Source organism: Ursus maritimus, unplaced genomic scaffold (genome assembly GCF_017311325.1).
Source record: "Ursus maritimus isolate PB19 unplaced genomic scaffold, ASM1731132v1 scaffold_9, whole genome shotgun sequence".
Classification (NCBI taxonomy): Eukaryota; Metazoa; Chordata; class Mammalia; order Carnivora; family Ursidae; genus Ursus; species Ursus maritimus.
In genome coordinates, this window is record NW_024427107.1 from 20,924,362 (window position 1) to 20,942,840 (window position 18,479).

The window sequence follows — 18,479 nt, forward strand, 5'->3', positions numbered from 1 at the left end:
TTTTTTTTTTTTTTTTTCTCATTATTTCTCCCTCATTAGCCATTGGTAAGTTAGGTTACCAGCCCGCATTGTAGTGATTTGGGGGAGGCCTGGAATCGCGGCGTCTGAGGGTGGTCCTGGGTGGTGCTGCCTGGCCGGGACTGGACACCGAGCTCCAGGCTGTGGGGGCGCACAGCCTCTCCGCCTTCGGCGAGCAGTCGTCCCAGCCCCAGCCCTGTGCGCCCCACAGGCCGGGGTGTTTGCTAGAGGGGAATAGGGACTTTTACCTGGTGCCGACTCCTACCAAGTAGGTGTTGGTGCCCTGCAGGGTCATGGGACCCGGGTTACAGCCCAGGACGCGCACCACCCGACTGGACAGCTGCTCGACGCGCTGCAAGACCCCCGACATGACTGCTTCTATAGCCCGCCCGCGCGCGGTGACTCGAGCGCCGCACTGGCGACTAGGCCGGAGAGGGGGCGGAGGCGGGGCGGGGCCGGTAGTCGCCTGACTTCGCGCGAGCCGGGCGGGCGGGGGACTCGCCAGCAGTGCTGGGGGCGGGGCCATAGGTCACGTGACGCCGCCCGGATGGCGGAGGCGGAGGCGGAGGCGGAGGCGGAGGCGGAGGCGGGAGGCGGGAGGCGGGAGGGCGGGTGAGGGCGCGTGGCGTGAAGCTCCTTGAGGCGAGGCTGCGTTCGGCTGGCCGAGTTCCGTGGCCTGTCACAACCTGGTGCCTTCACAGGAATTTGTGGCGAGTTCATCCCATTGGACGAGAGACGTTTTAACCTGGGAAGTCTTGTGGAGCACGGGGCAGGCAGGTTTGAGGTTAGTTAGAGAACAGTAAATCCTGGGAAGGATGGCTTGTTGTTTTTAGGCAATGGCGGTGTGTGTGTGTGTGTGTGTGTGTGAAGAAACCTGTTTGTCATTTATAATAAATAGGGACAACAAGTATTTACTTAGTGCCTACTGCCATCCTAAGTGCTTTTTCTAAACACTATCTCATTTAGTCCTCGCAACGACGTGAAGAGGAAGGCACTGTTTTTTATGTCTGTTTTACAAACGAAACGCGGAGATTTGGAGACTTGGCCAGGTGACCGCGGTGTGAACCCAGCTCCGCGTCTGGAGCCTTGTTCCTCGCTGCTTTGCCCCAACACTTGGCCCCCTCTTGTTATATCCAAGAAGCTTGCGGCTCCCTCCCTAGTGCTGTGTTCCTGTGCAGACACCGAGGTCAGCCTCGAGGAGTTTCGTCCCCAAGTTAGAAGGGAGTTATTTTCTCTATGAGGAGTCCTTTTCTAATCTGCTAAGCATGGACTATCCCAGTATTAACAACTCCTCCCTATTTAAAAAAAAAAAAGTTACAATTTTCCTAAAAGGAAATGAACAGATCCTACGAACCGTTTCATTGAGTTATGATAGTTGTATGTAAGCTACCTCAAAAGAGATCTGGGACATATCCACTGTCCCAACCCGCATCTTTTTCAAAACAAGTGAGAAATGAACACATTAGAAGTGTTAGGAAACACATTTTAACACTTTTTTGCTATTTGTACAGTATTTTACAAGTCATTAGTTTAATATTCCAGATTTCTTGATAGACATACCTGTTTTATGTGTGACGAACTTCTTTGCCTTGTGTCTCAAAGATGTACTTTTAATGGGAAAGTGTTTCAAAAACCTTCGCTGAAAGGGCAGTATGCCCTTTAAAAAATGTTTGGAAGAACCATCAAAATTCCCCACATCAGGCATTTTCAACTCCCCAGTTTTATTTATTCATAGCCATCACTTAATGGCTATTCAGTCAGGAAGCTACCTCTATTTTCCTTTTTAAAAAACCTTGTGCCAGGAGGTCAACAAACCTTTGAGAAGAGGGTGGAACAGTAATTTCTGGGACTTGTGGGCAGTTCCATTCTTTTATCCCTTGACTTTTTGTTTTAAATTAGAATTTCCCTTGTGGCTTCCATCTCTTTCTTTTAATTAATTGCCAAGCTCTTCATCTGCCAAATGGACCTAACAAATAATTTAAAACTTAAGTGACTTTGGTTGAGTCATACAAGGAGCTACCGGCAGAAGAGGGGGAATAGAGGGTAGTGAACTTGGTTTAGACAATATGAAATTGGGGTGATTGTGGGATATCCTGGTGAAGAAATCTACAGACAGTTGGATATGTATGGGTTGAGCTCAGAAGAGAGATATAGGCTGCTAATACAAAATTGTTTTTGTGGATATGTTTAGTAATGTGACTTGAAGTTTAAGCTCTTCTCCAAGAAATAAGACTAAAGATTTTGGGCAACCCTCTTGGGCCCCCTCCCCCTCTGGGAGCTTTGTACTATTGCTAAATAAAGTTTGCTGCCTGCTAAAAAAAAAAAAAACAAAAACAAACAAAAAAACCCCCACCCCAAAACCCAAAAAAACAAACCCCAGAGATTGTTACATTTACAATCATTTATCATCTACCTACAGTATGCACAGTATTACTGTAGACATATGGGGGGGGTGTTAAAATGGTAGTTGGCTTTCGAGAGGCTTATAACCAGGAAGGAGACGTGTATTATCTTCTTTTAAAACACATGGGAATAAATCCTAGAGAAGTATAGCTGAAGTGATAGGATTGCAAGGAGGAAGGGGGAGAATCAAATTAATTGGGAAGATCTGGGAAAGCTTAAAGGTGGTGGGGTTTTGAGCTGATTCTTAAAGGACTGATAGAACTTGATCAGGTAGATAGAGGTAGGAAGGGCATTCTAGACAGTAAATAATCTTGAGAAAAGGCTTGGAAATAGAACAACTGTAGTATTTATTTTGGGAACAGAAACCAATAGTCATGTCCTTGGGGCATAGGGTTTAAGAAGGTATACAGTTTTGAAAAAGGTAGGTAGGACTAAGTTAAAAATACTTTGTAAGTTCTTTATCAGAGTACTTGAAATATAAGAATCTCTTTCTTTTTCAAACACTCGTCTACTTGGATACGCTGTGAGGCAAATTGTATTTTCTTAAAACTTAAATTTTGAATACAGTAATACAGTAAAACCTTGTAACTTAATCAACCTGGGAGAGGAGCCATGTTATTCCTTCTCCCAATGTGATAGTTATAAAGGGGTGTACTGTAGTTGCAATGATACAAACTCTCTTATCACTAGATGAGAAAATCCCACATATGACTAACAGATGACTTCAGTTTCATTTTAGTATTCGTTCTTAAAGGTTTACACGCTCTTTAATGATACTTGTTTTCAGTGAAGAAGAACTAAAAGATTCCCAGGATGAAGATTTTCCAGAAGAGACTTTGAGTTAAAGAAGACTTTTTATACTTGACAAGTAAGTCTGCATTTTATATGTGTTGAATTTGGTTGACAAACGAAAGTTTGCTGGTTTTTACTTCTTCAAACGTCTGCTTTATGACAAAGAGATCATGTACAGTGGACAAAGGTTATGTATTTTGGCTGGCAGCCAGTTAGCCACATAGCTGGGTTGACCTCTGAATGAAATTGGATTGAACCTGTCCTATTAAGTCAGCAAGTGTCAAAATTCTCCATAAAGTCAAATTTTATAGGTGGTATTATTTCACCTAAGGTGATAATTAAAACAGTGATTAACCATAGGGATAGAGAGGAACTGGGCTTCATACAAGTTATATAGCTATGTGGTTATTGAAGGAGGTGTGGGCTTTCTTTATGAGAGCTGCTATATTTATTTCCTTGCTGTGTAGTTTTCTTTCTGGTTGGCATTATGTTCTGCCTGACTAAATTAGGAATAGAGACGTTGCCACGTCACATTAGTCTATTGAATCTGATGTTTTGCTAATAATGGAATTGTCTAAGTTTCTCAGAACTTATTTTTCTCATCTTGTAAAATTTATTTCTAAACTGCTAGTGTTTTCCATATCCATGCCAGGTAAAGGAAACTGTCTTTGTGGGGAGAGTGGTTAAGAAATGTACACATGGAGTGCTTAGGTATTATAGTCTGTAATGTTAAGGAAATTATCTACATTAAAATCAGTTTATTTTTTTAAATTATTATTATTTAGAGATTTTATTTACTTATTTGACACAGAGGGAGAACACAAGTAGGCAGAGCGGCAGGCAGAGGGAGAGGGAGAAGCAGGATCCCCGCTGAGCAGAGAGCCTGACATGGGGCTTGATCCCAGGATCCCGGGATCATGACCTGAGCCACCCAGGTGCCCCTAAAATCAGTTTACTCATTAGAGATAACTCATCTAAATACCCAATATCTCTCAGCCTCAGTGTTTTGCTCAATAATACCTTTCTCATAGAGATTTGTGAGGATTAAATAAAATTTATGTAAAACACTTCACACGTAGTAAACACTCGGCAATGATAGCTACTGTTATTCTACCTATTCTTCCATTATATATGTGATCTTTTCTCTCCCTAGATAGTGAAGCTTAAGAAATTATATTTTTTAGAATGATATTAGAACAGGACCTGGATGCACATTAAACACATCCAGTGTAGCCATGGTAAGGAATTTGTCAATATTTTGTGGAACTTTTGTTTCTGGAGGACATATTTGAAATCTAGTACATTAGATTTTCATACTAGCTGTTCTTTCCACTGGAAAGTTTTTCCACATGATATCCATGTGACTAATTTCATTCAGTTATTTGCCATCTTCTCAGTGAGGCCTGTCCTGACCATTCAAGACCTGAGCTGAGATCAAGAGTCAGATACTTAACTGACTAAGCCACCCAGGTGCTCTCTGTCCTGACCATTCTAATTAAAATTGCAACTCATGATGTGCCTGTCTCTACTTACAACTCCTAGGTTGTGTTTTTTCCATAGCACTTACCACCTTCCAATGTAGTATTTAATTCCCTTATTATTTTTATTGTTAATTGACTATCTTTCTCTGTTCAGATATAAGTTCCACAAAGGCAGGGATTTTTTTGTCTCTTTTGTCATTTGCTGTATCTCCAAAGCCTAAAACAGCACATGGTAGGTTCTAAGTAAGTATTTAATTCATTTGAACAGAACCTTCTGATTAAATCTCATCCTCCTAAACTCCATGCATATGTTGGGCATGATGTCTTCCATTTTAAGATAAAAAACTTACCGCATGGAAATTCATGGCCTGCTAGACGGGGGAAAACTCAGATTTTAAAATTATCTTTTTCTATCCTGTTGGCCACAGCATTCTTGTCAGGAAAAGTAGTGACAGTGAAATTTTTTTTTTTCCAGTAAGAGGAATGAAGTATCTTTTAATATTGTTTTGAAACTTTTTAACAAAATACTTATAAGTGGTAAAATGACAAGAACACTGTAAGTATTAGGTTATGTGTGTTTTCAGTAGCACTGTCTGCTCCTGGTTTTTAAAGTAATAAACATTCTTTATAGAACCGTAGGTTGTTAGTCTCCTTGGGCTGCCGTAACAGAATAACCACAGATTGTGACTTAAACAACAGAAATTTATTTTTTCACAGTTCTGGAGATGAGAAGTCCAATATCATGGTGCCAGCAGGGTTGGTTTCTTTTCAGTCCTCTCCCTTTGTGCTGCAGATAACTGCCTCCTAGCTGCATCCTCATGTGGCCTTTCCTGTGTGTATATGGGAGGGGGGTGTGGGGGAGGGAGGTCTCTGTTGTCACTTCTTTTTATAAGGACACCAGTCCTATCGGATTAGGGCCCTGTCCTTAACTATTCCTTTTAATCTCAATTGCCTCTTTAGAGGCCCATCTCTAAATACAGTCACGTTGGTGGTTCGTACTTCAACGTAAGAACTTTGGAGGGAAACAATTCAGTTCATACATATAGAAAAGAATGAAGAAGAGGAAAAAAATCATCTATAATACCATTAATTTCCCGGATAAAACTACTGTTAACATTTTTGTATTCCTCCAAGTCATATTTCCTTTGTATTTTCAAAGCTTTGCAATCATACCATAGTATTTTTTTTTATTTAACATTCCTTAAAGTGAAGTCAAAGATTGCAAACTCAAATGCTTATAGGGATCAGGCAGGCCGGCAAGATAATAATGGTAACTAACATTTATTGAGTTCTGTTTGCCAGGTACTTTCCTAGAGGTTTATATGTATTATATATATTATGTTTCCTAGACTTCACAACAACCCCATGAGGTATATGCCATTATTATTTCCATATTTCAGGTGAAAGAAAATAAGGCAGAGGGAGGTAAAAAAACATGTTTGAGGACACACAGCTAGTAGGTAGCTATATTAGCATTGAGACCCAGCTGCTGAAATGACTGAAATGGGGTGGCTGGCTACTGTGGTGACCTTGAGAGAGCATGCCCCACCTAGGAGGCATCCACTGCTCATGAGGGATTGTTAGTCTAGTGTAGCAGATCTTTCAGTTTTTTTATAGCAGTGAAAAATCTGTATTTTTATATGAAATATTGGCAATTAGGAAAATAAAAAAACCTGTTGTATCAAACTTTTTTTTTTTAACTTTGTGACATTTTATTATGAAAAGCTGGTACTCCTAAACATGAACTAGTTTGTAAGAACTTAATAAGAACTTAAAATTCATTGCACATTTACTTCATTTTTTTTAGCTTGACCTTGTAGTAAATCTTTAGCTTCATTGATTTTGGCTGTTATGTAAGGAGATCCTCCCTTGTTTGGGTGATTAAAAAGCATAATTTGCAGAAGAGCAGCTCTTATTTTTCCTTTATTGTTAGTAGAGCTTACACCTGCTGTTAATGCTGCCTCTTGTTTTGGCATTTTGTGTTCAAACCCACCTCTATAATAGCTGCCGCTGAAGGCAGATTTTGGTAGACTTTGAAAACTTGTTTTGCTTGAAGCTCCATATGCTCCAAGGCTTGCAAAACGTAACAGCCTACAAATCCTGCAGCAGTAAATGGTCAGTTCATTTGCTACCATTGTACTGCCCATGGCTCTGGCTTGGCTTGCCTGCATCCACTGAGAGGTTTATCCCAGCCCAGAGGGTGCAGCCACCAATTCCATGCCTCTACCAGAGAGCACCACTGGCAGGTACAAAGGCCTCAGATACAAGCACCCCAGGAAATCCTAGAGCAGCTACCAAGTCAGACAGATCTTGTATGTAGATTGCATTTAGCCCACATATATAAAACAGGGGTCACAATAGTAATACCTATTTCCTAAATTTGATGTAAGATTTAAATGGGGGTATTTTATGTATAAGGTTTAGTTTAATGCCTGGCACATAGTGCTAAGTAAATGTTAGCTAATATTTTGTCCAGTCATTGCAATTCTTTAAAAGTATCATTTACTATTGTTTTTATTTTAAGAGATTATGTAAGTAATATATGGATACATGTCTTTTGTAAAAAAAAATTCCAACAATATAGAAGAATAATTAATTACAGGATTGAATTTGCTTTTGCTTTCCACACCCAACTTCCTTCTTCTCTCCGTATATAATTAAAAACCCATAAATGCTATATTTGTCTTTCTGGTACTTGTTTTTTTCACTTAATACGTCTTGGAGATCTTCTGAGGTCAGTTTATGCAACACCGCTCCATTCTTTTTAAAGGTTGTGTGGTGTATTCTTTACTATGATATACCATAATTTATTGAACTAGGTCTCATTTGTCATTTAGGCAGTTTTCAACTTTTTGCTATTATAAAGAAGGTTTTGCAAAGAGTATATATCTTTGCACACATTTGTGACTATTTCCCTAGGCTTGATTCTTAGATAGAATTGCTGAATTAAAACCATATTAAGTTAACTATTGAGAACACACTGATGGTTACCAGAGGGGAGGTGGCTGGGTGGGTGGGTGAAATAGATGAAGGGGATTGAGGAGTGCACTTGTGATGAGCACTGGGTGTTGTACGGAAGTGTTGAATCACTATATTGTACACCTGAACTAATATCACACTGTATGTTAACTAACTGGAATCAAAATAAAAGTTAAAAAACTATATTAAGAATTTTCACAGCTATTGCATCTTTGTTAAATATTTTTTTAGTACCTTTGTAATATTCCATTTTGTGAATCTACCATTATTATACCAATTCCTTATGTTGACACAGTTAGATTGTTTCTAATTTTTTGCCACTGTAGATGGACGTGTGATAAATATCTTTGTTAGAAGGTTATGGCTTTTAAGGTAAGTAGTCTGAGAGGAAGTTTTCAACTAATAGGTATATTTCTGAGGCTTTACTTTCCCAAACCTATTATAAGAACTATATTTAGTGGTAATATATTATTTTTAGAAAAAGTAGAGGTTTGATAAAATCATGGCCTAGGGTTTTTAATATTATAATCAAGAATTTTAGAATCTTTTATATATATGTTTTATTTTAGGTGTTGTCATCTGTAATGAAGATCATTGAAAAACAGAAGATTGAATAAAGCCTTGTAACATTGGACCTGGATAGGAGATTTAGGAAAGAAAATTAAAATTAGTCACTTCGGTTTTATTGTTTCAATTTCATAATATTTATTCTTTCTTCTGAATAAATTTAGGGAGTAGAAATTAAAATTCAGTGCTATACCAACAGATGCACTGATATTCTTTTTTCTTTCTTTTTTTTTTGTATGAGATAAGAAAGTAGAGAACCAAGAGCTACAGTGATTCATAATGAAATACACTAAATTGAATTTTATGTTGTCAGTTCTTGGCATTATAATCTATATAACTGATTTAATTGTGGACATCTGGGTATCTGTCAGATTTTTCTGTGAAGGACGAAATGTTTTTGGTATTTTAACAGTAAGCTTTATGCTCTTTGGAACACTTGTGGTGCAGTGTTTTAGTTATTCTTGGTTCAAGGCTGATTTAAAGAAAGCAGGCCAAGAAAATCAGCATTGTTTTCTTCTACTTCATTGCTTGCAAGGAGGAGTTTTTACAAGGTGAGCATACACTTTTGATCATTAACATTATTTTTCTTTTATGCAACAGAAACTACCTTTCTGTGTTTGGGTAGTCAAATGTACAAAGTTCCCCGGTTTGCATGTAGCACAAAGGTTACTTGCTCTCATTATTGGTGCTTATATGAGTCATTGCTGTACTGTTAGAATTTTCCAGGTTCATTGATAGAATGTTTCAATTTACCTTGGGGCACCTGGGTAGCTCAGTTGGTTAAGCATCCAACTCTTGATTTCGGCACAGGTCATGATCTCAGGGTTGTGGGATCTAGTCCTGTGTCAGGCTTGGCTGAGCGTGGAGTCAGTTTAACACCCCCCCCACCCGCTGCCCTTCCCCTGCTTGTACAGGTGCACACATGAGCACATGTGTTCTCTCTCTCTCTCAAATAAAATCTTAAAGAATGTTTTTTTAAATTTCAATTCAATTAATTAACATATAGTGTATTATTAGTTTCAGAGGTAGAGTTCAGTGATTCATCAGTCTTATATAATACCCAGTGCTCATTACATCATGTGTCCTCCTTAATGTCCATCACTCCATTAACCCTCAGTTTGTTTCCTGTGGTTAAGAGTCTCTTATGGTTTGTCTCCCTCTCTGACTTCATCTTGTTTTATTCTTCCCTCCTTTCCCCCACGATCCTTGTCTTTTCTCTTAAATTTCAAATATGAGTGAGATCATATGATAATTGTCTTTCTCTGACTTATTTAGCTTAGCATAATACCATCTAATTTTATCCACGTTGTTGAAAGTGGCAAGATTTCATTTTTTTGATGGCTGAGTAGTAGTCCATTGTGTGTGTGTGTGTGTGTGTGTGTCTCTCTCTCTCTCTATGTGGGTGTGTCTATATATATATATATATAGACACACACACATATACACCACATCTTCTTTTTCTATTCATTTGTCGATGGACATCTGGGCTCTTTCCATAGTTTGGCTATTGTGGATATTGCTGCTATAAACATTGGGGTGCAGGTACCCCTTTGAATTTAGTTACTTTTTCTGATATGTACTCACTTTTTGTGTGTGTGGGGGAAATGACTCATTTCTGTGTCTTATGAATCTTTTATCTTCTATTTTCTATTCCAAGCCTGATTATGTAAATATAGTTTATCACTTGCAATTCTGAGAGCACTTAATTTTTTAAGTTACTTACACCATTGATTTGACTAAATGAAATTTTTACTGTAATCAGTAGCCATGTGGTTAATTAGGTACAGAATCGTATGTAGAACTAAAAATAACCTTAAGAATCATCTTGTTCAGGGACTCCTGGGTGGCTCAGTCAGTTAAGCGTCTGCCTTCGGCTCAGGTTATGATCCCAGGGTCCTGGGATCGAGTCCCATGTTGGACTCCTCGTTCTCCCTTCTGCCTGCCACTCCCCCTGCTTGTGTTCTCTCCCTCTCTGACAAATAAATAAAATCTTAAACAAAAAATCTTGTTCAAAACCTTATTTTATAGTTAAACTAGGAATCTAAGTAGGTCCTGAGAATTCTATGATTTTCTATATGTCTAATTTCATTCGACCTTTTCATTATTATCTTAAGGCATTTAATTCTGTTAAAAGCAATATATATATTAAAGAGAAAAATAAAGACAAATATTAAGTGGATAACATATTGTTTTGTTACAGTTAGATTTTGAATTTGGGCTATTTTGACCACCACCTTTCTTTCTTTCTTTTTTTTTTTTTTATTATATTATGTTAGTCACCATACAGTACATCCCTGGTTTTTGATGTAAAGTTCGATGATTCATTAGTTGCGTATAACACCCAGTGCACCATGCAATATGTGCCCTCCTTACTACCCATCACCAGTCTGTCCCATTCCCCCACCCCCCTCCCCTCTGAAGCCCTCGGTTTGTTTCTCAGAGTCCATAATCTCTCATGCTTCATTCCCCCTTCTGATTACCCCCCCTTCCTTTATCCCTTTCTTCCCCTCCCGATCTTCCTAGTTCTTATGTTCCATAGATGAGAGAAATCATATGATAATTGTCTTTCTCTGCTTCACTTATTTCACTTAGCATTATCTCCTCCAGTGCTCTCCATGTTGCAGCAAATGTTGAGAACTCGTTTTTTTTGATAGCTGAGTAATATTCCATTGTATATATGGACCACAACTTCTTAATCCAGTCATCTGTTGAAGGGCATCTCGGTTCCTTCCACGATTTAGCTATTGTGGACAATGCTGCTATGAACATTGGGTGACCACCACCTTTCTTGAGAGATATTTTAGTGACTATAGAATTCTAATGAGTAGTTATTTTGTCTCTGCAAATTATATTCTCTTGGTTTCCATTGTTGCTCAACAGGAATTAGATATCAGTCTTACTGCTGTTCTTTTATTTTATTTTTTTTAATTAAACATTTTTATTTTTTAAAAGTTTATTTATTAGAGAGAGAGTGTGAGAGAGTGAGAGATCATGAGCAAGGGAGAAGGGTAGAGAGAGAAGCAGACTCCCTGCTGAGCAAGGAACCTGATGTGGGGCTTGGCCCCAGGATCCTGGGATCATGACCTGAGCTGAAGGCAGATGTTTAACCGACTGAGCCACCCAGGTTCCCACTGCTGTTCTTTTAAAAGTATTTTACCATCCCCCCCCTTCTGGCTGCTCTTAGGATTTTTCTTTTTATCTTTGGATTTCTAGTTTCCAATATATCTAGGTGTAGATTTATTTTTCTTGCTTGGGATTTGCTGGTCTTCTTAATTCTGTGGATTATTATCTGTGGATTATTAGTTCGGCACAATTCTTAGCCATCGTCTTTTGTAATGTTTTCTTTACTACATTTCCTTCTGGGACTCCAAGCAAATATAAGTTAGATCTCACACAACCTATGTTTACCTAACATAAATGTTGCATGTTAGATGTTTTGAATTTTTATTTTTGACTCTCTGGTACATTCTGTGAAAGTTTTTCATAACTCTTTTTTTTTTTTAAATTTCACTAGTACTTTCTTTCACTGTGGCCAAAATGTTATTATATCCAACCACTGAGTTTTATTTTATAATTTTTATTTTATTTTATTTTTTAATTTAAATTCAAGTTAACATATAATGTAGTATTGGTTTCAGGAGTAGATGTTAGTGATTCATCACTTACATATAACACCTAGCGCCCTCCAAATACCCACCACCCATTTAACCCATTCTCTTACCCATCTCCCTCCAGCAACCCTCAGTTTGTTCTCTGTAGTTAAGAGTTATTTATTGTTTGCCTCCTTCTCTATTTCTATCTTATTTTTCTTTCCCTTTTCCTATGTATGCAGTCTAGTTCCATCCATGGCACTACAGATGGCAAGATTTCATTCTTTGATGGCTCAGTAATATTCCATTGTATATATATACCACATCTTCTTTATCCATTCTTCAGTTGATGGACATTTGGGCTCTTTCCCTAATTCAGCTATTGTTGATAGTGCTGCTATAAACATTGGGATGCATGTGCCCCTTTAAATCAGCATTTTTGTATCCTTTGGGTAAATACCTATTAGTGCAGTTGGTGAGTTGTAGGGTAGTTCCATTTTTACCTTTTTGAGGAAGCTTCATACTGTTTTCCAGAGTAGCTGCACCAGTTTGCATTCCCACCAACAGTGCAAAAGGGTTCCCCTTTCTCCACATTCTTGCCAACATCTGTTGTTTCCTGAGTTATTAATTTTAGTCATTCTGACCAGTGTGAGGTGTCTCAATAGTTCAGTTTTGCTTTTGTTTCCCTTGGCTCCAGAGATGTGCTAGTAAGAAGTTGCTGCAGTCAAGGTCATAGAGATTGCTGCCTGTTTTCTCCTCTAGGATTTTGATGGTTTCCTGTCTTTCATTTAGGTCTTTCATCCACTTTGAATTTATTTTTGTATATGGTGTAAGAAAGTGGTCCCGTTTCTTTCTTCTGCATGTGGCTGTCCAATTTTTCCAATACCAATTGTTGAAGAGACCGTCTTTTTTCCATTGGGCATTTCTTTCCTGCTTTGTTGAAGATGAGTTGACCATAGAGTTGAGGATCCATTTCTGGGTTCTCTATTCTGTTCCATTGATCTATGTGTCTGTTTTTGTGTCAGTGCCATACTGTCGTGATGATTATGGTTTTGTAATATAGCTTGAGGTCTGGGATTGTGATGTCTCCTGCTTTGCCAGTACCATACTGTCTTGATGTTTACAGCTTTGTAATACAGCTGGAAGTCTGGGATTGTGATGCTTCCCACTTTGCTTTTCTTTTTCAACATTACTTTGGCTATTTGGGGTCTTTTCTGGTTCCATACAAGTTTTAGGATTGTTTGTTCTGGTTCTCTGAAAAATGCTGGTGTTATTTTGATCAGGATTGCATTGAATATGTAGATTGCTTTCAGTAGTATAGACATTTTAACAATATTTGTTCTTCCATTCCAGGAGCATGGAATGTTTTTCTGTTTCTTTGTGTCTTCACGTTATTTCATAAGTATTCTATAGTTTTCAGCATACAGATCTTTTACTCTTTTGGTTATGTTTATTCCTAGGTGTCTTATGGTTTTTGGTGCAATTGTAAATGGGATTGATTCCCTGATTTCTCTTTCTGCTGCTTCATTATTGTTGTATGGAAATGCAACAGATTTCTGTAATGAAATGAATGAAACAGATGAATGAAACAGATGTAATGAAATAAATGAAACAGATTTCATTGCTTTTATATCCTGCAACTTTGCTGAATTCATGTATCAGTTCTAGCAATTTTTTGGTGGAGTCTCTTGGGTTTTCTACAAAGAGTATCATGTCATCTGCAAAGAGTGAAAGTTTTACTTCTTACTTGCTGATCTGGATGCCTTTTATTTCTTTTTGTTGTCTGATTGCTGAAGCTAGGACTTCCAGTGCAATGCTGAACAACAGTGGTGAGAGTGGACATCCCTGTCATGTTCCTGACCTTAGAGGAAAGTCTCTCAGTTTTTCCCCAATTGAGGGTCATATTAGCTGTGGGTCTTTTCTTTCTTTCCTTTTTTTTTTTTTTTAAAAGATTTTATTTATCCATTTGAGAGAGAGAGAGAGAGAGAGAAAGAGAAAGAGCATGAGCAGGGTGAGGGGCAGAGGGAGAAGCAGACTCTCTGCTGAGCAAGGAGCCTTTTGTGGGACTCAATCCCAGGACCCCCGGATCATGACCTGAGCCGAAGGCAGACACCCAATTGACTGAGCCATCCAGGTGCCCGTAGCTGTGTGTCTTTCATATGCGGCTTTTATGATGTTGAGTTATATTCCTTCTATCCCTACTTTCTTGAGGGTTTTTATCAAGAAAGCAGACTGTATTTTGTCAAATGTTTTTCTGCACCTATTGAGAGAGGATTATATGGTTCTTATCCTTTTTCTTATTGTGGTGTGACATGTTGATTGATTTGTGGATATTGAACCACCCTTGCGCCCAGGAATAAATCCCCATTGATCGTGGTGAATAATCCTTTTAATGTTGGATTCTATTAGCTAGTTGGAATGGATTTGATTCGATTGGATTTGATTAGCTAGTATCTTGTTGAGAATTTTTGTATCCATGTTCATCCAGGATATTGGTCTGTAATTCTCCTTTTTAGTGGGGTCTTTGTCTAGTCTTGGAATCAAGGTAATGCTGGCTTCAGAGAATGAATTTGGAAGTTTTCCTTCCATTTTTATCTTTTGGAACAGCTTGAGAAGAATAGGTATTAATTCTTTAAATGATTGATAGAGTTCCCCTGGGAAGCCATTCAGCCGTGGACTCCTGTTTGTTGGGAAATTTGTGATTGCTGATTCAGTTTCTTTTCTGGTTATAGGTCTGTTCAAATTTTCTATTTCTTCTGTTTCAGTTTTGGTAGTTTATGTGTTTCTAGGAATTTATCCATTTCTTCCAGATTGCCCAATTTGTTGGCATTTTGTTGCTCATAAAATTCTCTTAATAATTGTATTTCTGTGGTGTTGGTTGTGATCTCTCCTCTTTCATTTGTGATTTTATTTATTTGGGTCCTTTATCTTTACTTTTTGATAAGTCTGGCTATGCATTTATCAATTTTGTTAATTCTTTCAAAGAACCAGCTCCTGGTTTCATTGATCTATTGTTTTTTTGAAACCTGGGATTGTGGTACCTCCAACTTTGTTCTTTCTTAAGATTGCTTTGGCTATTCAGGAGCCTTTGTGCTTCCATACAAATTTTAGGATTTTTTGTTTTAGTTCTGTGAAAAATACTGTTGGTATTTTGGTAGGGATTGCATTGAATCTTTAGATTGCTTCGGTGATATGGACATTTTAACAATATTTGTTCTTCCAGTCCACAAGCATGGAATACCTTTCCATTGTGTTTTCTTCAATGTCTTATAGTATTTAGAGTACAGGTTAAATAAGTTCACCTCCTTGGCTAAATTTTATTTGGGTATTTTATTCTGTTTGATACAATTGTAAATGGGATTTTTTAAAAAATTACTCTTCCTGCTAGTTTGTTATTAGTGTATAGAAATGCAACACATTTCTGTATGTTGATTTTGTATCCTGCAACTTTACTGAATTCATTTATTCATTCTAATAGTTTTTTGTGGGGTCTTTAGGGTTTTTGTATACAATATCATGCCAGCTGCAAATAGTAATAGTTTTACTTTTTTCTTACCAATCTGGATACCTTTTACTTCTTTATCTTGTCTGATTGCTGTGACTAGGACTTCTAGTAATATGTTGAATAAAAGTGATGAGAGTGGATATCTTGTCTTGTTCCTGATCTTTGAGGAAAAGCTCTTAGTTTTTCACCATTGAGTATGATGTTAGCTTTGGGTTTATCATATATGGTTTTCATTATGTTGAGGTATGTTTCCTCTATGCCCAGTTTATTAGAGTTTTTATCATGAATGGATGTTGTACTTTGTCAAATGCTTTTTCTGCATCTTTTGAGATGATCATGATTTTTATTCTTCATTTCTACTTGTTTTTTTTTGTTCTTTTATCCTATGACTTTGATAGGCTCACTTATTAATTCTAGTAGCTTTTTTGTAGACTCCTAGGATTTTTTTTTTCATAGATAAGCATGTCATTTGGAAGAAAGAAACCATACTGTCTTGATTGCTGTAGCTTTATAATACTTCTTAAAGTCATGTATGCTTTTCCCCTCTTTCAAGTAGACTTTATTTTTTAGAGCAGTTTTAGGTTCACAGAAGAATTGAGCAGAAGGTACGGTTCTCATATATCCCTAATTGTCCTCCCACCACCAACAGCTTCCCATACTAGCAACATTTCTCACAGGAATGGTACATTTGTTACAATTGATGAACTTATACTGATATATTAACATCACCCAAAGTCCATAGTTTACATTAGAGTTAATTATTGGGGTTGTATAATTTGGGGGTTTTGACAAATGTATAATGACCTGTATCTTTTTTTTTATTTAAAGATTTTATTTATTTATTTGATGGAGAGAGAGAGACCCAGCCAGCGAGAGAGGGAACACAGGCAGGGGGAGTGGGAGAGGAAGAAGTAGGCTCCCAGAGGAGGAGCCTGATGTGGGGCTCCATCCCAGGACTCCGGGATCACGCCCTGAGCTGAAGGCAGATGCCCAACAACTGAGCCACCCAGGTGCCCCAGACATATATCTACCATATAGTATCATATGTAATAGTTTCACTGCCCTGAAAATCCTTTGGGCTTTGTCTCTTCCTCTCTACTACCTCCTTAACCCCTGGCAACTAGTGATCTTTTTGTTGTCTCTGCAGTCTTGTCTTTCCCAGAACACTATACAGTTAGACTCCTAGAGTATGTAGCCTTTTCAGATTGGCTTCTTTCACTTAGTAGTTAGCTTTTAACGTTCTTCTGTATCTTTTCATGGCATGATAGCTCATTTCTTTTAGCACTAAATGATCTTCCTTTGTGTGGACATATCGCAAGTTATTTATCCATTCACCATCTACTGAAGGATATCTTAGTTTCCAAGTTTTGGGAATTATGAATAAAGTTACTGTGAATATCCATGTGTAGGCTTTATGTGGGCATAACTCTTCACTAATTTTTTAAAAAATATTTTATTTATTTATTTGAGAGAGAGAGAGACAGCCAGCGAGAGAGGGAACACAAGCAGGGGGAGTGGGAGAGGAAGAAGCAGGCTCCCAGTGGAGGAGCCTGATGAGGGGCTTGATCCCAGAACACCGGGATCACGCCCTGAGCCGAAGGCAGACGCTTAACGACTGAGCCACCCAGGCGCCCCTAAATCTTCCATTAATTTGATAAATACCAAGGAGCATGACTACTGAATCATATGTTAGAGTATTTTTAATTTGATAAGAAAATGCCAAACTGTCTCCCAAAGTAGCTATACCATTTTATTTTATTTTATTTTATTTTATTTTATTTTATTTTATTTTATTTTATTTTATTTTTTTTATTTTATTTTATTTTATTTTATTTTATTTTATTTTATTTTATTTTATTTTATTTTATTTTATTTTATTTTATTTTATTTTATTTTATTTTATTTTATTTTATTTTATTTTATTTTATTTTATTTTATTTTATTTTATTTTATTTTATTTTATTTTATTTTATTTTATTTTATTTTATTTTATTTTATTTTATTTTATTTTATTTTATTTTATTTTATTTTATTTTATTTTATTTTATTTTATTTTATTTTATTTTATTTTTTTTATTTAATGATTTTTTATTATGTTAGTCACCATACAGTACATCACCGGTTTCCGATGTAAGGCTCGATGATTCATTAGTTGCATCTAACACGCAGTGCACCATGCAATACGTGCCCTCCTTACTACCCATCACTGGTCTATCCCATTCCCCCACCCCCCTCCCCTCTGAGGCCCTCAGTTTGTTTCTCATAGTCCATAGTCTCTCATGTTTCATTCCCCCTTCTGATTACCCCCCCCTTTCTTTATCCCTTTCTTCCCCTACCGATCATCCTAGTTCTTATGTTCCATAGATGAGAGAAATCATATTGATAGTTGTCTTTCTCTGCCTAACTTATTTCACTTAGCATTATCTCCTCCAGTGCCGTCCATGTTGCAGCAAATGTTGAGAACTCGTTTTTTCTGATAGCTGAGTGATATTCCATTGTATATAGGGACCACAACTTCTTTTTTTTTTTTTTTTAAAGATTTTGTTTATTTATTTGACAGAGATAGAGACAGCCAGCGAGAGAGGGAACACAAGCAGGGGGAGTGGGAGAGGAAGAAGCAGGCTCACAGCAGAGGAGCCCGATGTGGGGCTTGATCCCAGAACACCGGGATCACGCCCTGAGCCGAAGGCAGACGCTTAACCACTGTGCCACCCAGGCGCCCCAGAAAAGGGATTCTAATACAGCTAAGCGGCCCAACTGTAAAGAGAATTTACCGGGGCATTTGCGTGGCTCAGTCGATTAGATAGGTGTCTGCCTTCAGCTCAGGTCATGATCCTGGAGTCCCTAGATCAAAACCTGCATCGGGCTCCCTACTCTTGTGCTCTCTCTCTCACTCTCTCTCTCTCTCTCAAATAAATAAATAAAATCTTTTAAAAAATAAAATAAAACAAAACACTATGGGATTTTTGAGAGGCCGTGAAGAGTGGTGAAAATATATTTGCACCCCCATGTTTGTTGCAGCATTATTGACAATAGCCAAGACATGGAAGCAGCCCAAGTGTCCATGGATGGATGAGTGGATCAAGAAAACATATATAAAATGGAATATAATTCCACCATAAAATAAAAGGAAATCCTACGATT

The 18,479-nt window shown here is 37.7% G+C and overlaps 2 protein-coding genes and 1 pseudogene across 5 annotated transcripts in view; 1 reads left to right on the forward strand and 2 right to left on the reverse strand.

Annotated features, from left to right (window-relative positions):
- Window positions 1-466, reverse strand: part of LACTB2 (lactamase beta 2) — a 24,530-nt gene extending 24,064 nt beyond the window's left edge. Inside the window, exon 1 of the mRNA XM_008710820.2 lies at window positions 267-466. Coding sequence (XP_008709042.2) covers window positions 267-388 — 122 coding nt within the window. The 5' untranslated portion in view covers window positions 389-466. The remainder of the gene's footprint in view (window positions 1-266) is intronic.
- The window catches only part of XKR9 (XK related 9), a 90,212-nt gene that overhangs the window by 43,332 nt on the left and 28,401 nt on the right, over window positions 1-18,479 (forward strand). For 2 of the 4 annotated variants that reach the window (XM_008710785.2, XM_008710784.2), the window contains exons 3-4: window positions 3,209-3,289; window positions 8,243-8,791. The exons of 1 other annotated variant lie outside the window; for it this stretch is intronic. In XM_008710785.2, the coding sequence (XP_008709007.1) occupies window positions 8,520-8,791 (272 nt within the window). In that variant the 5' untranslated portion in view covers window positions 3,209-3,289; window positions 8,243-8,519. The remainder of the gene's footprint in view (window positions 1-3,208; window positions 3,290-8,242; window positions 8,792-18,479) is intronic. One more of the 4 variants, XM_008710786.2, reaches the window with a different exon arrangement.
- LOC103681280 lies at window positions 6,249-6,841 on the reverse strand (annotated as a pseudogene).